The 23,316-nt window shown below is 37.3% G+C and overlaps 3 protein-coding genes and 1 pseudogene across 7 annotated transcripts; all 4 read right to left on the bottom strand.

The window, feature by feature from the left end:
- Positions 1 to 1,082: 1,082 nt before the first annotated feature.
- Positions 1,083 to 3,230, bottom strand: LOC103342812 (small ribosomal subunit protein uS2-like). 2 transcript variants are annotated; one of them, XM_008246471.3, is made up of 5 exons: positions 2,996 to 3,230; positions 2,223 to 2,485; positions 1,819 to 2,016; positions 1,465 to 1,684; positions 1,083 to 1,343 (listed from the first exon to the last, which is right to left on the bottom strand). In XM_008246471.3, the coding sequence occupies exons 1-5, from the start codon at positions 3,132 to 3,134 to the stop codon at positions 1,258 to 1,260; spliced, it is 906 nt and encodes a 301-aa protein (XP_008244693.1). In that variant the 5' UTR covers positions 3,135 to 3,230; the 3' UTR covers positions 1,083 to 1,257. The 2 variants fall into 2 exon arrangements, with proteins under 2 accessions (XP_008244693.1, XP_088911565.1); XM_089055439.1 differs by having other exon boundaries at positions 1,083 to 1,346; positions 2,996 to 3,229.
- A 2,638-nt stretch (positions 3,231 to 5,868) lies between these two features.
- PUB9 (plant U-box 9) lies at positions 5,869 to 9,239 on the bottom strand. Of its 4 annotated transcripts, none has more exons than XM_008246465.3 (3): positions 8,555 to 9,239; positions 6,735 to 7,833; positions 5,869 to 6,294 (listed from the first exon to the last, which is right to left on the bottom strand). In XM_008246465.3, the coding sequence occupies exons 1-2, from the start codon at positions 8,837 to 8,839 to the stop codon at positions 6,748 to 6,750; spliced, it is 1,371 nt and encodes a 456-aa protein (XP_008244687.2). In that variant the 5' UTR covers positions 8,840 to 9,239; the 3' UTR covers positions 5,869 to 6,294; positions 6,735 to 6,747. The 4 variants fall into 4 exon arrangements, with proteins under 4 accessions (XP_008244687.2, XP_008244688.2, XP_008244689.2 ...); XM_008246466.3 differs by lacking the exon at positions 5,869 to 6,294 and adding an exon at positions 8,299 to 8,348 and having other exon boundaries at positions 6,541 to 7,833; positions 8,555 to 9,237; XM_008246467.3 differs by lacking the exon at positions 5,869 to 6,294 and adding an exon at positions 8,314 to 8,348 and having other exon boundaries at positions 6,541 to 7,833; positions 8,555 to 9,237.
- A 6,132-nt stretch (positions 9,240 to 15,371) lies between these two features.
- LOC103342853 (glyoxylase I 4-like) lies at positions 15,372 to 16,256 on the bottom strand (annotated as a pseudogene).
- A 5,595-nt stretch (positions 16,257 to 21,851) lies between these two features.
- On the bottom strand, positions 21,852 to 23,201 carry LOC103344111 (GRAM domain family protein). The gene is made up of 4 exons (XM_008247738.3): positions 22,936 to 23,201; positions 22,745 to 22,846; positions 22,355 to 22,623; positions 21,852 to 22,146 (listed from the first exon to the last, which is right to left on the bottom strand). The coding sequence occupies exons 1-4, from the start codon at positions 23,048 to 23,050 to the stop codon at positions 21,967 to 21,969; spliced, it is 666 nt and encodes a 221-aa protein (XP_008245960.2). The 5' UTR covers positions 23,051 to 23,201; the 3' UTR covers positions 21,852 to 21,966.
- Positions 23,202 to 23,316: the final 115 nt, after the last annotated feature.

Genomic DNA, 23,316 nt, shown 5'->3' with positions numbered 1-23,316 from the left:
ATTTTTTGTAAAAACAATTTTTTTTTCCTTTAATTTCCATTTAATAGAAGATTAAGAATTTTTAATTAATTCAGTTATTGTATTTATTTTTAGTCCCTGTGGCGGCAATCTAGAAAAGGTACCTCACTATGTATTTCATTACTCACGTATGCTTGAGCAATCAAAGAGAAAGGGAACAGGTCTGGAAGCTTCGAGATATTTTTTGTTGTTAAGATTTTAGATAATTAATTTCAGCAGCAACCACGTAAAACCACTCGAATTCTTGGGTTATTTTCAAGTTACCCTCCAATTTTTCAATACTTTCAAGTTCCCTTCCTTGTTCTTCATCTTCATGACCATTGAGCACCATAAACGAGATAAGCACCAAACCTGTCACCTTAATAAACCGAGTCACTTGAGTGAGGGTGCAGCCATTGATGGAGGTTTTTCTTTGGGTCGTCCTCTTCCACTGTTGTGACTATCGGGGAAAAGAACAGCAGAGCATAGGTGGCTGACGATCAGAGCTAGCTGTGTTCCGATGTTATCTCCGTTGCCTGCCAGGCTGCCACTTGCCGGATCGAGAACAGGGGTTGATTTTAATGTTTTTGACCATTCAAGTGGCTTCAGCCCTTCCTGGTTTCCATCCAAACAAGTGGAGCTTGAACTCATTTAGACCCTTCTCAGCCGCCACTCCATATTCCAACCCTCTAAACTGCAATCTTCATCCATAATGCAATTCCCCTTTGTACACAGTTAAAAACCTCCATTTTCCCAACATATTCTCTTCACCATCTGAACGTGATATTAACCGCTACTTGCCCTCAATTTGAACCATATTCAAATCCATAAATCAACACCCACAAACAATCCCCAAAAGAATTATTGGCAGACCCCCATAGATGCAAGATTGGACCAAATTGCCGCTCCACAACTGACATTAGTGAGATAGATAAAGCGGTATGGACTTTTTGCCAAAACCAACTCGAGCCTCAGCGAGGTCCCCGAACCAGAATTCACCTAAATCCTCCCTTCTGTTATCTTCCTTTGGATCCACCCCACAAAATAAATATAGGGAATTGCATTGCCAAATTTTTTATATTGGGTTTATTTGCAAAATTGTTTGTATTTCAATAGAAGGAGCCAATCTAGAACAGTTTCAAAAACAATCCATCTTTCAAAATGGAATCATAATCCTTTTAGAAACCCAAAAAGAAAGAAATTAAAATCTAGCCTATTACAGATTAAACTACGTTGTAATGAGCAGCACTCTTCAGAATTTCATAAATCCCAGCCAGTAGCAGGAGGAGCACCATCAACTAAAGGAGCAGGGCCTGGTACTGGCTCCCCCCACCCATCTGCAGCTGCTACTGCACACAAACACATAAACCAGACAGGGAAAAAAACAAACATAAGTAGCAGAAATAGACAGCAGAAGTGCGATGATAGCACAAAATTTACAACAATAACAAGGTTGACAAGTGAAACCTGGTTCTGCAGTCCAGCTAACAACAGGAGCTGCTGGGATAGCTGCAGGGGCATCGGTTGGCCAAGGAGCATCAGAAACTTGGGCAGGCCATTGATCATTAGCAAGACCAGCAGGAAGGCCTGCAGAATAATCTGTAATTCCATAATCTGCCGCTGTAGCAGCTTCTTCCTCCTCCTTTTCCTTGGCCTCCTCAGGCTCTCTATAGAAGAATAGATCAACCTGCAAGCAGATATTTTGAGCCATGATAAGTAGTTTAGAGACCATCTCTTAAGTAAGCTCCTAGTTGCTTTACATGTAATGCACAAAAGTCCAGACATACAATTTCAAATTCAAAAGTGGTGTTCTGTGCTTACCATGACATCCCACTTATGCCCTGGACGGAGGGAGCCACGCATCTGCAAAACCATCCTTGCTAGGATCCAGAAAAGACATCCTATGCTGTGCTTACCCTTGTTATTGGCAGGGATGCCAATATCAACATAACGCATGGGAGAATCAGTATCACAGAAAGCAATTGTTGGAATGTTTCCAAGAGCTGCTTCCTTAATTGGCTGCAGTCACATAAAGATCATTAGAACACACTAAGAAAACAAGCATAGCAAAATTGGGAAATAATAGAATATAATTACACATACACAAACAGAAAATAAATAAAAATTTCACATTTAACAAGCCCTGGATAATAACATCAACTTTACTGTTGCAACAGTCTTAAAAAGAACATAGGAGGACCCCAGAAATGAAAGTTGACCGTCACCTGGTGATCTGTTCTTGGATCAGTCAGAATGAGGAGACGGGGCTCATTGAAAGATGTCTGAAGCTGATTGGTAAAGGTTCCTGGGGTGTGTCTTCCAGCAATTGCATTAGCCCCGGTGTGCTGAGCAAACTTCAGAACAGCCCTCTGACCATAGGGCCTTGCCGATTGTACAATAATATCCTTAGGATTTTCAATCGCAACAATCACCCTGGCAGCCAGCTGAAGCTTGTCCCATGTCTTTCCGAGATTGATAATGTAAATCCCTGAGATTGACCAAATCAGTATTTGAGTACTAAGTGCCAATTCAATAACCAAGAGATTTGTTCGTATAACAAATCAAAACCTAACAAAACAATATGGAGAACTATGTCAAATCACAGTGTTTCTTGTTCATATAACTCAACAGTGTTTCTTGTTCAAATCAGTGCAGTCAAAAACTAAAAACAATACCCACAGTCCCCAAAATGCAATTAAATAAAATTTAAACAAAACATTTCATGTTCTAAAATCAAGTAAATTGAACAGAATGAGAAGTTCACAGAGGCACATTTCAATATTAACTTCAAAGAAAATTACAACAAAAAAATGCACCTATACTAACAAATAATACTAAAGCTAAACAATCTATATACCAGATCTGCCAAAAACACATACCCTACAAATTAGAAGGTGCCCATCATATGCATTTTCTCAGAATCCATCACAAATCCAGAAGCATAAACAAAAACTAAGAAAAGGATTGTATCTGACGAAAACAGAGGAGATATTTATACCATCATTACGGCGCTTGAAGACGTATCTTTCCATCTGAAAATCACAGTTTTTGGTGCCCAGATGGACCTCAGCGGCAAGCATCATCTGGATGTCAGCCTCTTTCTGACTGAGGAGACGAGGAGGCGATGCATTCGCCATGCTTGAGACTTGGACAGAGAGCGACGAGCCTACGAAAACCCTAATCCGGGAGGTTTTGTGAGCTAGAGCGAGAGAGAGGCTGTGAAGAGTCGAGCACTTCGGGTTTATTTCCCTTATATATGGGAGGCTGCGAGCTGAAACCCTAGGAGCCCTTCGTGTGTGTTTTTTTTTTTTTTCCTCTCTCGCTTCGTTTTGGGTAAATACGAAGATCTTTTTAACCGCATTATTCTCTTGTTTTCACATGATCAATTTGATTCTTGTGCTCGAGTATTTTAGCCAATATGCCCATTTCAGGTAAATTAATTAAACCTTTTGAAATTGTTGTTAACAAAAAAATAATAATAAAAATCCTTCTGAAATGAGAGAGGATAATAGGGAAACTATGGGGCTGGGAGGAGGGGGCAAGCAAATGGAAAACCGCCGAGAGAATGAGTAATAAACTATGTTGATAGTTCATACTATCACTGTGAGTCGAGCCCTTCGGAGGACACCTCATATACCAAGCTGAACATATATGACTGCGACAAAGAACTCCTCAAAGATAATGTGATAGATTGAAATGAGACTAGTGATCGGGTGTTCAAAGACCGACCCGACCACTATGGCACCATGGCTTGACTAGAGATGCATTAAATGAAACAACCTGGCTGACATGAAAGGTTGGTTGATGCTCATATCATCCTTAAGCACGTGTCGCTTTACCCTTCGATCTCTTAGAAAACAGATTGGTGATAGAAATGGAACATTTAATACACCTCTCATCCTTGTTCACCTGTCACTTTGCCACCAAACCCCTGTCACAAGGCAAGGTTGTCAGAAACAGAGCATTAACTTAGGGGAATAAAGAAAATATATATCTCATAAAATATCTGGGTCTATCATTTTTCCCCCTATAAATACTATTTACCTATTTCTGAACAAAGGTAATAAATCATCTCATAGTAAAAACCCTACATCCATTCTATCTCCATCTCAAGTTAGTTTCTGACTTAACCATCGAAGAGGGTTAGACTGGGATCACCACTGATCGGTCTTAAAATTACCTTTTTGTCCTTTTCATTTTCGGACTTTTCGTCATTTGTTACAACTCGGAATTGAGCATGCCACATGTCTACGAACTCGTATCGACGAGCTCTATGCAATGGTGCCACTCATTTCTCCAAAATCTTTCCAAATCAAAAAGTGACCAAATTACCCCTACTCTTGAGGGCAAAATTGGAAATTCAAATTTAATTTAATTAATTTAATTCATGAAGGATTATATTTTGGGTCGGGATGTTACATCAGCCCAAGTCCACCCTTATTATGATATCGCTCAAAATGTGCAAATCTTCCCTTGGAGATTATCCATACTCAAAGGTTCAATACGGGCCCCAGCCCCAGGATAGGGCCCGAGTCGTCTATATGAGAAGGATCCGTGGTTTTACAAACTACATAAACATACAATAAATAGTCATCGAAATGAAGAGACTTAATTACTCTAGTGCCCCCAAAAGTATCACATATCTCATTTAGCTCTCTCTGAGCAAATGTCATTTTGATTCAACTTGCCCTTAAAGAAAAAAAAAAAATTCTCATTTTTTTGACATGTGTACTTATCCGGAATGAGTATTAGGAATGATTCCAATTATTACTTATCATGTATTTACTAACACATGAGTATTGAAATAATTCCAATTATTATTTAGTAGACATAAGGAATAAAAAAAATATGTGGGTTACGCATTAAAATCTGCAATCGAATATCCTCAAAATCTAGAATGAAATCAACTAGAAGGGAGTAGTTGATTCAATTTCAATATCTTGATTTCCTCATCTAAATTCCCCTATTAATGCTACGTAAACATGTATATATCTCAGACTAAACTTTTACAATTCAACTTTCTTAAAACCTTCGTTTCAAACATTACTTGTTTGAGGTCAAACGATACCTCGTATCAACTACAGAAAATTGTACAAACAATGCTAATACTGAACGCAAAAGTAAAAGAAATATTTGCTAAACCATCTGGTATGTTTAGTTATTAGTTTGTGACTTCAAACTATTAACCATATAGGATTACGTCTAAGCGTATACTTTACAATCTAACAAAATATATATCATGTGTGCATGAGTCGTAGCAAGACCTTACCATACGGTGAAATTACTGGTATGGTATATAGATGCTGGTTTGTCAATGTGATCACTCGAATTCATAATTACCAATCAAATATGTAGAGAGGTGTACAGCAGGCAGGCCGGATTTGGGATGAGTCCAGCCCATTTATATTTAGACCGGCTTGTTTAAATTTGGACCGACACGGCTGGCCCGTTTACAGGTTGGAATGTAATTTTATAGAGACAAAGCCGACAACCTATCTAAATCACATTTCTCTTGTCAAATATGACCTGGCCACTGCTCAAGTGAACTTTTTCAATGTACAATTATGTGCCCATAAACGACAAGTACACAATATATGGGGTGGCACCGAAGTGAAAAAGTATGCCAAATTCTCCCCTCCTCCCTCAAGGTGCGCTTATGTTCGATTCACGTAAAAGACAATATTCAGGCAACTCAATATATTACTCCCCACTCCTCCCTAGCGAATGACAAAAATAAATAATAAAAAACGACATGTGCACTGTGCACAAACACGTGGTTCACTGAGCAAAAGACATGTCTCTCGGGACCCCTAGCCCCAATTATTTCCTGAATTCCTTTTCACTATGAACACATAAGCCTAAAATATTAGGTTTTGTAGTATTCAAAGGTAAAAACAGCTTCATTATTGTAAAATGGACAAAGAATAGAGTCCCCATGAGTTTGACGGAGGGCAAGAAGAGTAAGTGCAAGGAATCAAAGAAGAACAAGAATCTCACATCACTGTCCACACAAAAATCCTCCAAAATATCAAAAGGGACGATGGAGGAAGGCCAAAAGAAGATATAGACAGAAATGAAATGATAACTTTGCCAATTTGCCGTAGTTTTTTTGGGTGCTAACTGCCATGCTCTCTGCTCTCTGCTATCTGCTCCAACGAATAGTTCACAGAAAAGAGAAGGGCATCTTTGATCAATGGACCACAAACACTAGATGCCATGGAAAGGCACCATTCAATATGGTCACATTCTTCTCGTTTGCATTTTCAAATTTTTGTGGTCATCAGCAAGGCTCTGCAACTGCAACCATTCGTTCATAAATTTGGAATCATCTACATTGGTAAGTGTTATTGGCTTTATTTCAAGGTCAAAAAGTGAGTAAAGGATCCCACTGGATTAGTGGATGGATTGTAGTGAAACAAATCGTCTCCAATAATTGTTGAATGTTGGGTTGGCAAATTGTCAATATTCATGGTTTTGTTGAAGAAAGAAGGGTAGAAGAAACTGCCAGTTTTGTGCAGAAACAAAGGTTTGAGAACATCTCCAAGAAAGAAAACAAAGAATTATATATATATATATATATGATACATAGCTTGTTTTTTATTAGTTCATGGCTAGCTTCTGAACCTGAAATTGAAACTCTAGAAGATAAAAAGAGAACATACAAAACAGGGTTTGAGATGACCACATCATGCCTGAGTACTATACTGATAGGTGAAGAATTTACAAAATATACTCACAATGGATATCTCATCATGCAGTATGTGTGAGATTTACAGTCCTGTTCAGTCTATCAAGAATGCCACTAGCTTTCCTCTTAGATCTTGAAGTCCCATTCTGTGCAAGCTCAGATATTGTTCCGTACGTGTTCTCTTCTTCCCGAATTTCCTTCCACTTGGTTCGATCGTTTAAACAGATTGTGTGAAGGACTGCAATGCAATTCTCCTTGTTGCGTCCGCAATTGGTCTCCCTGATAACACAGAGCAAGCAAGGAACGGCTCCAAGCTCTCCCATTTCCTCCACAGCCTTGGGATGGCTTGAGAGCATTGCAAGGATGGCCAACAACTCATCAACGTGCATACGGTTTCTTATCTTCTTCAGAATCGTCCTCACTGCCCCGTCTCTCACAGCTCTTGCCTTGTTCTCATGGGTGATGCATAGGTTGAAAATTGCAGAAGCAACATCTTTCATAGCTAATGGATGCCCCTCATCTAGGAGGGTGATGAGGGGTTTTAGGGCACCGGATTTCCCAATAAGTGCCTTGTTGGAATCCAGAGCTGACAAAGTGAAAAGGGCTGCCGCTGCATTGCTCCTTGTTTGAATGGTTCCTGATTGCAATGCTTCAATTAGTAAAGGAATTACCATTGGACTTTCTGCCACAAGCTTCTTGTTGTTGTCATGGATTGAAAGATTCAAGAGCGTTGTGATCACGTCTTCTTGGAGTTCCGGGTGAATACCATCTTCAAACTTGCCTTCAGATAGTGGACTGAGCAGTTGAGGGATGGCATGTATAGACTCGCCAAAAAGTGCCCGGAAAGAAGGCATCCTCTTTGTCAACGACCGAAGCTCCTTTGCAGCTTCTTTCTGCTCAGGCAATCCAGAAGACATCTTCTGGAGCAAAGAAAGAAAATGGTCTCGTTCCGATTCTGTTATACCATCCTCATTGACAAGGAGAACAGGATCCGACAATTCAATCCCTCTATTCTTACACCATTGCGATATCATTTCACGAACCAAGTGATTGGGAGTAAGGATTGTGTGTGAGAGTACTTGTTGGGTTCGAGGGCATATCCTGTTGCCCGCCTTTAGCCCTTTTTGGATGAATGGTCTATCATATGTCTGTCAATAAAAAGAACAAAAAAATGAAGCGGATTTAGAACACACTTGCCAAATTAAAGATCATGGAGGAGACCAGATCATGTGATTTGGAACATATTGCTTCTCTGTAAATTCTTCTGCCATGATTAAACTGATTTGAAGAATTTACAGAGAAGCAATATACACACAAAGGACCTGTACTTACCAGAATTTAATCTAAAAAATCCTCAGAAAACTGGAAATATTTATTTCTGAAAGGAAACTACACTCAGACATGTTCAATTTTACCACCATAAATAGTGAGGGGAAAAAAATCTCAAAAACTTTAGCCAATCAAACAATTAGTGCTTTAAATTCAAGTTCCAGAATCAGTACAAACAGGACAGCACCTTAAATCCACACTGTAACTCCAACCAACCACCAGAAAATTAAAAAAATACTAGAAACAGTAAAAAACTGTAACCAAGGAAGAAGACAATAAATCACCTTCCTTTTACGTACCACACAAATTAAATCCTCAGAGCTCCGTTTGGTTGCTGAGAAAGTGAAAGGAAAACAAAATAAAAATAAAGAATCTAAGATCTTTTCCTTGCCGACATTTTCTCAGCCAAACAAAACAGAAGATGAAGGGAGATTGCAGAAACTGAAAGCACCAACAAAAGACTAAAAGCTTCCAATTTGACATTGAAAACCAGAAAAAACGGAGCAAAATGTAAACACCCAAGTGGCAAAGAAAACCAACCTCGCCTGTAGAAACAATCACAGGGTCTCTCATCAACTCCTTGGAAAGTGGACATCGAAACTCTTCAGGGCAAGAAAGAACATCATTCAGCTTCAGAGACAGCGATCTCTTTTTGAACTTCAATTCCTTGAGAGCCGAGAGAGTGTCTTTGGCCTGATCGATTGTTTGGGTGCTGAAATCCTCGTCGTCAACAATAGCCCTCACCAGCCTCTGCAGCTCCTTCTTCAATTCTGTGGCTTTGGCCACCATAGCCGGATCAGAATCAAACACGCCAGTCTTGGCCATTCCGGTTGATTTTGGTTACTGGGTTTTGGGTTTCGCTCTGTTAGGATTGAATGATCAAATGGAATTGTGGGTTCTGAGAATGGTGAGGCAGAGAAAGAGAATGGTAGTGGGTGCCATTGTTGTCTCTGTTTTTTCTTGTTCTTGTTCTCGTTCAGTAAAAAGGAAAGAGAATGAGTATGAAACTGGAAAGAAACTGAAGGAAGCCAATTTTAGTCAAATACCAAAACCAGACACAACACACACGCATCCCACCCTCCTCTCTCTCTCTCTCCGAACTACGGTGTTCTTATAAATAGTCTAATTAAACCAAAGTTTGAAAACTTTGTTACGGTTTCGTTATTTATCCTCATTTCTGAATTTCCACAGGACTTTCATTGTTCTCTCTTTTATTTTTTCTGTTGGGTTTTTGGTAGCCAATTTACAAGGCTTGTAAATAAATAAATTGAAAATCGTATTTATTATTCCACAGCTTTCTCACTGACCAAGCAATAAATATAAAGTTATCTGGTTTTTCTGAATGAATTCAATTCAGCAAAAAAAAATTAATTCAGAATTCTCGGTCCATTCTAATTTCTCAGCCCACTGTTTCTAAAATACTTTTTTCCAATGAAACTTCCTTGACCAAGAAAAATATTTATTTATAAACCCTTTTCTGTTTTCTCCCTTGATTGCATCATCGGCCCACAAATGCAATGTTTCATCATTTCTGGAATACCATAAATAAATCCAAGACTATTCTATCAAACATGATGTGATGTGATTAAACCTAATTTTCTCACTTTATCCTTTTTATTTTATTGGAATTAAACCTTAATGTATGTAGGTTAGTCTACAAATCAACTTTAAGAAAAAGAATCTTCTCACAGACTCACAACATGTCATTATTTGACATCATTGGTAAAGAAACCCCTTTACATTTGGATACATGAAATGCTTAATGTATCTTACTAAGCCACTTAAAAAAAAATCTCACTATTTTCGAATGGTACTGATTCACACGTTCACAACGTGAAGTTGAAAGTATAAACAAAATATGATAAGATTACGTGATATTACTCGTCCACTCATATTATAACAAGTAAATAACTTATATCGAGTATCCATATTTTAATACCATACAATAATTCCTCTTAAACATAAAGGGTATGAAAAAGTTATAAGTTGAGTGGTCTCAAAGAAAGATATTTTTTATTGAAATCAATCTCAAAGAAATATTTGATCTGTTGGCAACAAAAATAAAAGGAAAAAAAAATGGAGATGAGAAGTTAAATTGTAAAATTATGAAATGTGGTAGGTCCCAGAAGGAGGGGTGGGCCCCCTCCTCCTCATGTATGCGGTCACGGAATCCATAGGATAAACAGCTGGAATGACGCGTCAGATAGCTTCCTGACCACTGCACTTACTCAACCGAGTCAACTCGCTCACTCGCTCTCATAAACTCGTGCGCACAGTCAGAGAGAGCAGTGGACCAGAGAGTCTTATTATGCAAAACAGTATCTATCAAATCGGGGTAGAATCACCTGTATCCTGTACTACAGTAACACACTAGTCCAAGGCACAAGGTGCGGGACCCAGGGCTGCTATGGGAATTCACATCATTGCCATGTGTGGTGGTGGGCGGAAACAAGGAGGACATGTGTGATTTGATTAGGGTATTCGACACGTGTCATTCAATTTCCTCGCCACACAAATTAACCACACTATCAATGAGTATTATGAGTTGGACCAACCACACTTTATTTCATTAAAGCAAACAAAAAATGTAACACAAATTAATTGGCACAATCATGTCAATCCTTAATTCCCGCCTCCACTCGTGTAAAATTTAGGTCAAACAATAGGGGGCAATGCAATCAAGTGTATTGAATGAAATGATATGATTTCGTATTGTGAGTTATGTTAGATTGTTTAGTTGAGAATCGGATAATATGTAAGTTTCACATACTGTTTCATTATGTAATATGATGAAACTGAGAGAAAATTTAAGTATGAACGAGTTGAAAATGAAAGACCTCAACGAATAGCTAATATGAAGACTCTAAAGCAACTTCTAAACCACGCAAACTTGAAGAAAAACACAAACTTATAGACAAATGTAGTATGAACATGTGAAATGTCGAATATATGAGAAGTTGTGTGTATATGTAATGATCATATTGATTGTTGATAATAAAAGAAAAACGAGTTTGGTAGGTGTTTGTCAAAATCAGGAGAAGTTGAAGAAATTCCAACAAACAAATCCGTCAATTTTAAAATCATATAGAACCTGAGTCCTAACTGATGGCTCTGCCTACTGTGCTACCAAATTTAGGGCTTCAAATCCTACCTAGGTTTAGCCATTAATATTGTAGATACTAATTTTTTATTTAAAAAAATAATGAAGGTTTGCTTTCTATATTAATTTTAATTTTTGGTTCTAATTTCTTTATAAAAAAATTATTTGAAACCGCTGGAAAATTGTGTTAAAAGAGTGTGGAGGAAGGCTCCACAAAAAAAAGTCAAATCCACCACCATTTATGATGGAAGTTCCTTTTCTTCTGTGTTGTGTCTTGTACTTCAATTTTTTTTTTATAATTTTTATAATTATTTTTCTTTTGCTAGAGACAGTCTTCTTGTACTTTATCCAGCAGTTTCAGTTTGGGTCAGGTTTTGTTTTGTCCTATCAATTTTTTGCCAGCCTAACCAAAATGCCATGACCATTCATTTTGCTGTTTGTTCATCAATCAAGACGGTTCAGGACCTACAACCAATAATGTTTATATGATGAAATACTATACCCAAAATTCAAAAGAAATAAACGTTTATATGGTGAGATGGTATTAGTGTTACACTATCAAAGACCAGACCATTAGCAGTGAAATCTTTTAAACTTGTAGATCATTGGTCTTATATTCGAATTTCTATGATATCGTGGTTGTGTTGTGTGTGTGTGAGAAATCCTTATCTCTTGGCTCGTTTGATACATCTGATTATCTTGTTAATTTCGACGGATAGTATTAATTTATTCCGGACAGTATTGATTGTTTATCCATAATATTATAAGGCGTTTGTTGTTATTTCGGATAAATCGTATGATTAAGTTATATTGTGTTTGGTGCTTTGTCGGATAACATCGGATCAAACTATTTATTTATAAAAAAAAAACTTTAATAATTTTAATGAAAATTGAAAATTGGCACATTTTTTATTTATTTTATTTTTATTTTTTTGCAGGATTCATATGGCTCAGTCTTTACCACATCTCCTGGAATAACCTGTGGACATAGAAAACAAATCCTTTATCTGTATTTAATGAAAATCATCAACAACACATTGCATCACACATAACATATCATACAACAGAATTTGAGAATTCCTTCATGGCATAATAGCTCATCTTTCTAAATTATCAGATTAATTGAAACACTAATTGCAATTACTCAATAATGGGTTTTCAAATTGATAACACCATTTAATGAAGTTATCATCTTGCAAGCGAATAGTAAGCATACCAATAAAACCTCGATCTTGAATGAAGAAGACGCCATATAGCAACCACCAAAAAACAAATTCTTTCAATCAACAAAGAACAAGAACATTTTTTTTGGGTCAATTGCAGTGGGCTTTGCATCTGTAGAAATTGCACAATTGCAGTGGATTCGTGCCAAACAAAGAAAGAATTTTGAGCAAATCAGAGAGAAAATATCAATTAGGGATTTGTGCCACAAGCTTGAGGTAAGAGAAAGGGGGCTTCGTGCAAGGAAACAAAGATGGCTTCGTGCCAAGAACAAAGTATCGCGAAAGCGTGTTTATTTTTAGCGTATAATTAAGCGTATATTATCTAAATTAGAGTATATTATTAAGTTAGTCAAGTCATAAGAGTATTAAAAGCTCAATCTGTATAAAATAGTCAGCTGATTAAATAATACAAAATTACATTAAACATTCGACATGAATTATTTACTCATATTTATAGTCTAATACGATGTACCAAACGAATCCTATAATTTAGATTTATCACTCGTACTAAAGAAAGGAGTGAAAAAATGGAAAGAGAGTTTTAGAGGGAACCCAAATTTAGGGTTTGTCACAATTTTTCTTTTGGACTATAAACGATAAAAGCTAATTTTCAGCTGGTCTATATGGGGTCCAATCCACACCACAGCGATGTGCCAAGCAAGGCTCACCGTCCCTCCTTGGTGGCAATTGGGCCCACCTGCCTATTACACGTGTCTTTGTTTTGTGAGGCCACCATCTCCAAGTCCAACGCCACTTTTGTCATTTTGGGTAAGGCCAAATGCCCAGAGACACTTGGCCAGCTTTGCCGTCATTCATTTCCACCACCCAAAAAATATACAGGAAGAATGTTACAGTAATCGTCGACTGGGGTGGATTTATCTGGAGGATTAATGTATTGTGAGTTGCATATGCATCAGTCGACCTGATCAACTCAACGGTCGTATGCGCGACCAAAATGTTGCACTTCTCAACTACAAATGTGTGCAAAGTCTTTGATAAAAAGTTGTGGAAGAATGGCAGATACGCAAATGCATTACTGTCAGATAAAAATACATCAGTAGTGGAAAGTCCAATTAAGCTTGAGTTCTTATGGAAGGACTGTACAGAGATTGGCTTTAGATTCATGAGGGCCTTCTCATAGGATATAAACGCATGAAACCATTCCGATATTTATACTTCGCAAACAATCCTGATTTAAATTAGTAGAAAATACCAAAAGAATAAAGGGTCCAAACAAAATGGGAGCTGATAAATACCAAGGCCCAACAAAATCGGAACTAATAATACCAAGGCCCTAAACACACAATTTTTTTTTTTGCCCCTCTAGACAATAGGCCCTGGTCGGTCACACCTCTCACCCTTGTCCAGGGTGAGTATGTTGAGACATTAATACAATTCGATATCTAAACTATAAGGAGATGGAGGTTTTCACACACACTATCAAGGTGACATATGGTTCGAACATGAGACCACTGATATGTAAGTCAATGCCATTTTTCACTAGGTCAGACCAATTGGCTCTTCATAATGTCTAGTTATACTTTTAAGAATTGGCTAAACCATCTAACCCAATTTGAATATATATTACATGATTTTGGGATATGAAAACAACATGTCTACCGTCCCCCTAGACGCAAAAGTTTAGCCAGTTTGGAGATAAACATCCAAAAGCCCATATATAAAATAACACAATCACCAACATATCTCTTTCCAAATTAAATTTCACATACATTGTGGGGCTAGCACAAGCATGTTTGTTAGAGTAGACAATTTGACATTGATGCTCTGATGGGAGAAGTTGTATTTTAGTCTTTAGAATAATATAGTCTCCATGTGGTTGTTTGGACTTGGAATCTTGGAAGCTCCAAGTGAGGCCCCCATATCCAAAGGACATGTGTGGACTAAAAGCTCAACAAACAGACCTTTCAGTGAGAGGGTCCTAAGGCAAGGGGAGCCCTAAGTCTCATTCTCATACATTCATAAACAGTGTGTGATGTGTGTGAGTGAGGCCTTGAGGATCTGAGATTTGAAATTTTGGTGAATGTGGGCTTCTTATATAATCCAAGCCATCCATATTACCACTCAAAGCAACTCAAAAATAATTGCTACATCAACATTTCAAGCAGTAGGGAATTTAAGTAGATAGAAATTGGTTAGGCTTGCAGAGAGACAGAAAAAAAAAAGCATCATTGTGAGGTTTTAGAGGAATAAATAATCCAACTCAATCCTAATTACTAAATCTATTAGCTAAATTGAAGTGAGAGTCAGAGTAGGGGGATGAATAAAGTCAATGAAACATTTAAGAGAAAGAAAGGAATTAATGTTGGATGCAAAGAACATGTATCATAAGACTAATATGGGGAATTATTTCATTTCCTTAAGAGGAAGAAGAAAAAGAAACCTGAGGTGTAGTTAGCAACCACACTTGGGAATTACTTTACTGTTTTTGAGAAACATTTGAAAACTTGTTGTCACCTTTACCTTTGTATGTTATTGAAGATTCTCTTGTCAGTTAGATGTCACTCATCAAGTCATCATGGTGCCCAGTTCTCTCTTCTAATCAATGCATGCTAGGCATCAATTCAATGCTTGTATTGTATTTCATTTTGTTGCTGTCATGCAAGCATTTATGTTTTAGAAAGAGTGGTTGAAGAGCTTGAAGCAAGTCATGAGCCTACCATTTTTGTCTTTCTTCTCCTCCTTGACTTCATGGGGAAATTGCAGAAATGGGTGCTCCTTGCAGTCCAAAACAGAACAGCGCGGCTATGAGATGATGAGATGCACTTGCTCTATGTTTTGGACTGAAGGGAGCTCCCAGTTCTTCTGTTTTCATTTAAGCAGATGTCCTCATCATCCTGTGATGTGGTGGGTAAGTATCGTTTCTACTGCCAATTATCTGTTTATGCCTCATGTTTTTGGTTTCCCTTGCTCTTATATGTAAGATCATTTTCATATTTGGTTACTCAATCAAGACAGCTAGAAAAGTCAAAACACACAAGATTTCAGGCTGTGTCAACTAAAAATTAAAAAACTAGATAAGTTTTCAAGTTGGTTAATCAAATTTTCACATGTAATGATCCGCACCTTACAATTTGTGAACAAGGAAGGTAATCTTCCTTGATGTGTATAGAAGGGAGGCATGCCATGCTGCTGCTGTTGTTTCTAGGCATTGCAGGGCCTGACTGGCTCTCCCTTGAGGGGTATTACTGGAAGGTTGTCGCAATTACAGATCTCAATCATAGTGGCATCAGGGTCATGGAAGAAAAGCTGATCAACGTAGATTCCACCCTGCGCTTCACGTACTCTATCTCCATCTCCTTCAAATTTTTCTCCACTGTGACCAAGCTCTCACACTAAAAACAATTCAAATGTATTTCTAGTCATTTTCACATCACAAATATACTGTACACACGTAGAAGATATATATACAGAAATTCTCCTATGCATACGACGTACGTATATATATATATATATATATATATAAGCATACAAAAAATGAATAAAAGAGCTAGAGAGAGAGAGAGACCTGGAAAGAAATGTGGTTATCCTTGGGTTTAATCTGGATGATCTTCTTGGGCATTTTATCAGGGTCTTCAGATTGGAGAAGATGTATGCCCATGCCATAATTGAATAGCCTATGATTCAAATGTCGCAGAATTAACCAAAAACCAAATTAATACTCAATATTTATAATGTTTCAAAAACAGAGTAAACCAATTCAATAAACATGAAGGGTGGTTGTTGTTGGGTTTCCAAGTTTTTAAGAATTATACCATGCACCATTAAAGTCAAAGGAGCTAGGCCTCCTAATTGGGAAGAACCCAAGAACACTCTGGTAGAAATCAAGGGATTTCTCAACTGATCTGCACACCAATGAGATGTGATTCAAGGACTTCAAATTCAGCATGCTTTCTTTCATAATTTATATAACACTCTATTTCTCAACTTGGAAATATTACGTGCAATAAGCAAATAGAGAGAACTGGATTGAAGGCTACAAATTCGGATTTAAAATAAATAGAGTTGAGAGGAGAAAATGGCGGAATGTTGCATATATATACGGCATGGGTTTTCTGTCCTTTTCTTCTCAGGTGACAGCCTCACAGATCAGGTTTCAGATAGTAAGATATCTATTACACACGTAGGTTCCACGTTACGTTCGTGACTCCGTTACTTGTTTCTTCCGCTGACACGTAAGGTCCTTCTGATTCTGAAGACCTTTTACTCCGACCAAGTTGCAGTTGCAGAGACGAGGAAACTTTTATTAGCTGCAAAGTAATTGGTACGTTTTCTTCTTCTTTTTCTTCCTCTCTTTATTTTGCATGCAATTTTACACAAACCCAGGTCAGACCAAATGTTGGCGAGAGTAACACACACACACACACTAATTAAAAGGGAAGATTAATATCCTTATTCACAGGTCAAGCTAGTTTTATGAAGGAAGAATCTAGAGCGACTGATAGACAATAAGCCCATCTCTGATTCTGAAGTAGCGTAAAGAATACAAGGCAGAGACCAAGTCATGGCCGAGTCTCCAGCCGTCTTCATTTGGAAAAGAAAAAAAAGGACACGACCCGCCCTGGCTCCCAGACCAGCCCAGGCCGCCTAGGAGCAGCCTAGATCCGCCCAGGCCGCCTAGCAGCAGGTCCTAGATCCGCCCAGACCACCTAGGGGCCTCCCAGATCCGCCCAGACCACCTAGATCCGCCTAGACCGCCTAGTGGCCGCCTATATCCGCCCAGACCGCCTAGGCGCCGCCTAGATCCGCCCAGGCAGCCTAACTACGAGTTCGAGTCTCTATCCGTGGCTACCATGGCTTCCAATTTACGTATGTTTCTGATTTTGCAATTTTTTTTGTTTGTTTAAATGGAAAAACGATTATCAGAGAGTTTCTTCTAAGGATTTTAAGATTTTATAGCATGAAAGTTGTTATCTTAGTGGAGATTTCAATAGCTGAATAACATTTGATGGTTTTCATAGAGAGAGTCCAATCCAATCCAATCAACGCAGCAACCGAAACGAAAGAAAAAAAAATGAAGCTTCAGTTGAGAGAGAAGCGAAATGGCTTTGACTGCAAGTGCAAGCTTGGTGTTCGTTTTGAATATATTTAACGCGTACAGCCGTACGGCTATACCTTTAAAATGATATAGTTAACGTACAGCCGGTCGGCTATACCGTTAAAATATATATATTTACCACGTATAGCCGGCGGCTATACCTTTAAAATATTCGTATATATTTAAATAGTACAGCCGCCCGGCTATACCGTTAAAATACGAGCTTCTGTACCTCTAAAATAATATATTTTACAAGTATAGCCATGCGCAGCTATACCGTTATATTCGAATATATTTTAATCGTATAGCCGAACGGCTATACGTCTTAAATATACAATTTTGGGCTTTTATTTTAGGTTTAGGGCTAAAATACCACTTCAACTAATTGAGCTAGAGTTATTTCTTCAATTATTTTGTTTATACAAGCGATATTTGGGAATGAATTTAAATTCTTTTTTGATACCTCTCATTCTAATGATTTCCGGCTATTAGCCCATTGCGCAAGAATAAAAAATGGATTTTATTTATGAGAAATAATACCCGTTAAGCCCATAAATACAACAACAACAATGGGATCCACCAACATTTTGTGGATCAAAGAATGTTGAATTTCATAGTATAAAATTGCTTATATAAGAATTTACTTTCTAAAATGTATCCATCGTAATTATGAACTGAACCCAATTACAACATTTTTCTCATTGCACTTGACAACCCTACTCTTCTTCTTTGAGATACATCAGTATATTCTCTGCATATGAAAAATTGGATACAAAACATTCTAATGAGACAACGAATGGAAGAGTTTTGAAATAAATTGAAGTTATCAGAGGTCATTTGGTATTGATATATATATATATATACACACACACGAACTATTCTAAATGAGATTTCAAACAACGTGTTAGATGAGAAGAAGCATCTCATTCTTACATATACCATACCCACATGCACAAGAAATTCCCAATGTTAAGAGGAGAGAAAACTGCAATACCTCTCTTGTATCTCTCAAGCGTAGGAGATCCAATCTTTCATGAGGACGCCGATTTGATAAGGAGGCAAGCTGCATCCAATCATAGACTAATACCGGCAATCACAGCCCACAATATACCCAATTTTAATAAAGAGAAATATAAAGTTACCTAGAAGCTGAAGGTTTGAGTCCTGCTGAAATGGCCCTATATTTTTTTAGGATTAGTACTGTGGAAAGGAAAAACGCAAAAGAAGAGTTTCTCTTGGAGGACAAAGGAAAAACACAAAACAAGATAAACAATATAGGAAAGAGGCATGGGACTAACAACATTCAAGGGTGCTCAGCATCCCCGATTAACATCTAACTAATACTGATTTGCTAGCTCTCTTGTCTCTGGGCAAGTACTATCATCTTAGGCGCCAGCGGATTGTGAAGGACATCTACTCCCATCTTTCTTGTAGAATCTGAGCGACGGTTGGTTATAAAGGGAGAAAAGCATGTAATCTGATTCACATATTTATTTCTTTCCATTTTTTATTCTATATAGTCATGTGTGACCCAAAACCATCATTTACAATATATCTGTGATTGATATTGGAAAATCAACATCTCTCTTTGTTTTCCCATCATAATATTCTGTTCCCTGCAAGAGAATCAACACTTGCGTAAATTTGTCCTGAAGAACAGCTGCTGCAATATACTCCTACAAGGAACCAAATGAAAAAGATACTGCACAAATTTTGCCTAACTTGAATAATGACAAGATGACCTGGAAGGTTTACACCTCATGCCAATGTGCTGGTACAAACCAATACCTATAATTTAATACATATGCCTAATCGGTATATAGAGTAAGAAAATGATCTTTTTATATTCTCTTTTCCTAATGTGTTATTTTTCAGGAAAGACTCATGCTTACTGAGGTAAAACAGAAATGCCTGAATCTTGTTCCTCAACCAGAGATCTATCTTTGTCATTCAGACCGGCATGGTGTAATCCAATGCCAAACTGCAAGGTGTGCCTCAGGTTAAAGAACCATCTGTCGGGCTTCTTCTGGCATACTAAGAAACTGCATTGGATGTTCATCTGACGTTGCCAACTTCAATAAAAGACAAAAAAATTGGGAAAAAAGCAACAACCGAAACCGAAGAAAAGAAATCCAAGCTTGAGTTAAGAGAGAGGCTCAAGACCGAGTATTTGAATTTTGAAGATTGGACTGCGAGTGCAAGCTTCGTGTTCGTTCTCTGTCTCTTCATTTCGCTCGCGCACCACATTCCTCTGCGAGAGCAAGCTTCATCTGTCTTCATTTGGAAAAAAAAGGACGCTCAGACCCCAGGCCACCTAGGCCGCCTAGGTGCCGCCTAGAACGCCTAGGCCGCCTAGGTGCCGCCTAGAACCGCCTAGGCCGCCTAGGTGCCTCCTAGAACCGCCCAGGAAGCCTAGACGCCGCCTAACTCCCTTATAGCATCAGAGTTGTTATCTTAGTGAAGATTTCAATAGCTGAATGACATTTGATGATTTTCATAGAGAGAGTCCAATCCAATCCAATCCAATCAACGCAACAAGCGAAACGAAAGAAAAAATTTCGAAGCTTCAGTTGAGAGAGAGACAGAGAGAGAGGCTCGAGACTGAGTCTTTGAAGCTTGGAAGCGCTTATAGAGAAGGAAATGGCTGTGACTGCGAGTGCAAGCTTCGTGTTCGTTTCAAATATATTTCAGAGTACAGCCGCGCGGCTACACCGTTAAAATATCAGAATATATTCAAAGCGTATAGCCGCACGGCTATTCCTTTAAAATAATCTATACAATTTTGTCATGTTATTTTAGGGTTTAGGGCTAAAAACCACTTTAGATAATTAGGATAGAGTTATTTCTTTAATTATTTTATTTATACCGGTGATATTGATGAATGAGAATTTAAATTCTTTCTGATACCTCTCATTCTAATGATTTCCAACTATTAGTCCATTAGGCAAGAATAAAAAATATATTTTATTTATGAGAAATAATACAGGTTAAATTCATAAATACAATAACAAAAAATAGGGATCCACCAACATTTTGGGGATAAAAGAATCTTGAATTTCAAAGTATAAAATTGCTTGTATAAGAATTTATTTTCTAAAATGTATCCATTGTAATTATGAACTAAAGCCCAATGACAGCCTTTTTCTCATTGCACTTGATTAAAATATGAATAAAAAATTAAAATTAAACACAATCTCTCCCCCTCTATCCAGATTTCTACTCCCCCCAAACTTCTTTTTTGGTTGGTTTTTTTATTTGATTTTATTTGATTGTTATTTTAAAGATATAATTTTTATTCATTTTTTGGTTTTAATGTAAAAATACCATTTTGTCCCTGCATTTAACAGTAAAAATTAACAAAATTGACAGTAGGACCAATTTATCCTAACGAAAGTGAAATTAAAGGACTACAGAACTATTTTGGAAATTGAGAGACTCAAATGCAAATCGGGTCTAAGTTCAGGGACTAATAAAACGATTAACCCATCGAAATTAATTCAAATACTCAAATACTAATTATTCATTAAAGGAATAATAATTAATATAATTAAATAAGGCTAAGATATTACTTAATTGTAAATATTAAACTAAACAACTAATTTTGTATAATAAAAAATTCCACAAAATAATTTAAAATAATTAATTACTATTTATTAAGTAATTTATGAAATTAATAAAATATTTAAATACTAAAGAAAGAATAATTAAAACATAATTACTAATTAAAGTAACAAAAGGCTATAACTAATTTTGTGCAAGTATAACCAAGCGGCTATGCATTTAAAATATTAGAATATATTTAACCAGTATAGCCAAACGGCTATACGCTTTATATATTAATATATTTTAACAGTTTCACCTAGCGGCTATATGTTTAAAATATTCGAATATATTTAACTAGTATAGTCACTCTGCTATACTCTTTTATAGGTATAGATGGCTAGACCTTTAAAATATTTAACAAGTATAGCAGCTCGGTTATACGCTTTATATATTAACATATGTTAAAGGTATAGCCGGTCGGCTATACATTTAAAATATTCGAATATGTTTAACTGGTATAGCCGTGCGGCGGTAGTCATCATTTATTAATAATATATTTTAAATGTATAGCCGACCGGCTATACTGTTAAAATATAAAATATATTTAAGAAGTATAGCCGTGTGCCTGTACTGTTTGAATACTAATATATTTTAAAAGTGTAGCCGCCCGGCGTAACTGTTTAAATAGTAATATTATTTAACAACATTAACTTTTTAAATATTAATCTAGTTAAATTGCTTGCTTACAGCAAGTAAAAGTGTTTGATTATAAACCAAATGGAAGCCGTACCCTTATTCTTTAGTGCTCTGCTGTGCTTGTTTTAAATGGGTTTTGATGTTATCAAAAAGCGAAATGCCTGCTTCCCTAATGAAGCGTTAGGACTTCCATAAACAGATGCAGAAGTATGGCAGATGTGCAAAAACAAATCATGGGAAAGTGTAATTAAAATTTAAGGGGTATTTACTTTTACAATCCAAATTCCAATCTGTCTGAATTATTAACTCCCAGTTATTTAGCTGTTTCCTTCAGCTAATTCTGAGAGATCTGTAGAGCTTGGCTTAGATTCTTGAGGGCCTTGTCATAGGATATGAACCCCATGAACCAGAATTCATAACCATCCCTTGTGACAATTTGTATATATTTCTCTGAAGGCTTCCATCTGTTTGCTGATGGATTGATTGTTCTTAATTGATCAAGCTGCACCACCACCTGCACATTCAAGCAATTATAAAACTTTCACTGGTAAGAGACTTGTAACTCAAGTGATCAAGAGCATTTACCCTGCACTCGACTCGAGGTCCCAGGATTTGATTTCCCCCCTCCCCAATATCACTTGTGTGAAAAAGAGAAAGGGAAAAAAAAAAGGGTTTTCACTCAATCAATTCTTTCTTCAATTCCAGAGAGTCTTGAATCTTACCTTGTAGTGCATGAAATTTGGATTCCCTGGGGCCAAATAGTGGCAGAAATCACTGCAAAAGGCTAGTCTTTTGTTGGAGATGTAGAGCATCCCAATTACAGGTCCATGAGAAGTTGACAGATAGCAAGCATATGAATGCAAAAGCTTCTCTCCTGCCAGATTCTCAAATTCTTGCTGGAACACTTTATCTTTCCCTCCTCCTGTAAGCACCTTTGTCCCTTGATTGAGCCTTGCCATGGCTGCTTCTGTCAAACTAGGACTCATTCTAACTGTTCAAAATAAAAGCCCAAAACTTAGACACAGATTAATTAAAGCTAATTAATACAAAATCAGGTACTAAAACAAGCTTAAATGCAATGAAATGAAAGGCTTTCAAAGAGAGAAACTTACGGTGGTGCCAAACACTGTCTGCAATGGCCTCGGCTCTTTTGGTTGCAACTTCAACCCTTTTACCGCACTGGCTCAGTGACTCGAGCATATTATCCATCGGACCTGCACCATCAAGTAATATTTTCCTATAAGATATTTGGTAAGTAGTGATCATGAGAAAAGAAACAAAATATTCAACAGAAAATACTAACGCTTGGTAGCAGAATTCGTCAGAACAGGGGAATATTGGACATAAGGATTGTTGCTGCTTGCTGCTGCTGCTGCTGCTGTTGTAATTGGCGTTGGCTGCGCCGTCGAACTGACCATTCATGTTATTTCTGCTGTGTTGTTTTCTTATGATCTTCTTCTACTACTGATGGCTGAGGCCCTCTGTCTCCCGGCACACATTTGTTCACAGCTGCCTAGAGTGAATTTTGACACAGTGACGAAAATAAATAAAAATAAAAATAAAAAGAGGAAAAAGAATGGCGGTGGTGGTGGGCCATACCACCGAGTGACGGATCTTTAGATGCCGTCGCACTTCGTTCGTCGGAACAAAAAAAATGCCAACTTTTGAATTTTTCTTAATATAT

The sequence above is a fragment of the Prunus mume genome, linkage group LG6 (assembly GCF_029339155.1).
Source record: "Prunus mume cultivar Tortuosa linkage group LG6, ASM2933915v1, whole genome shotgun sequence".
Taxonomy (NCBI): domain Eukaryota; kingdom Viridiplantae; phylum Streptophyta; class Magnoliopsida; order Rosales; family Rosaceae; genus Prunus; species Prunus mume.
Note: the sequence above shows the minus strand (reverse complement) of the source record. Positions and strands in the feature narration are given on the sequence as shown.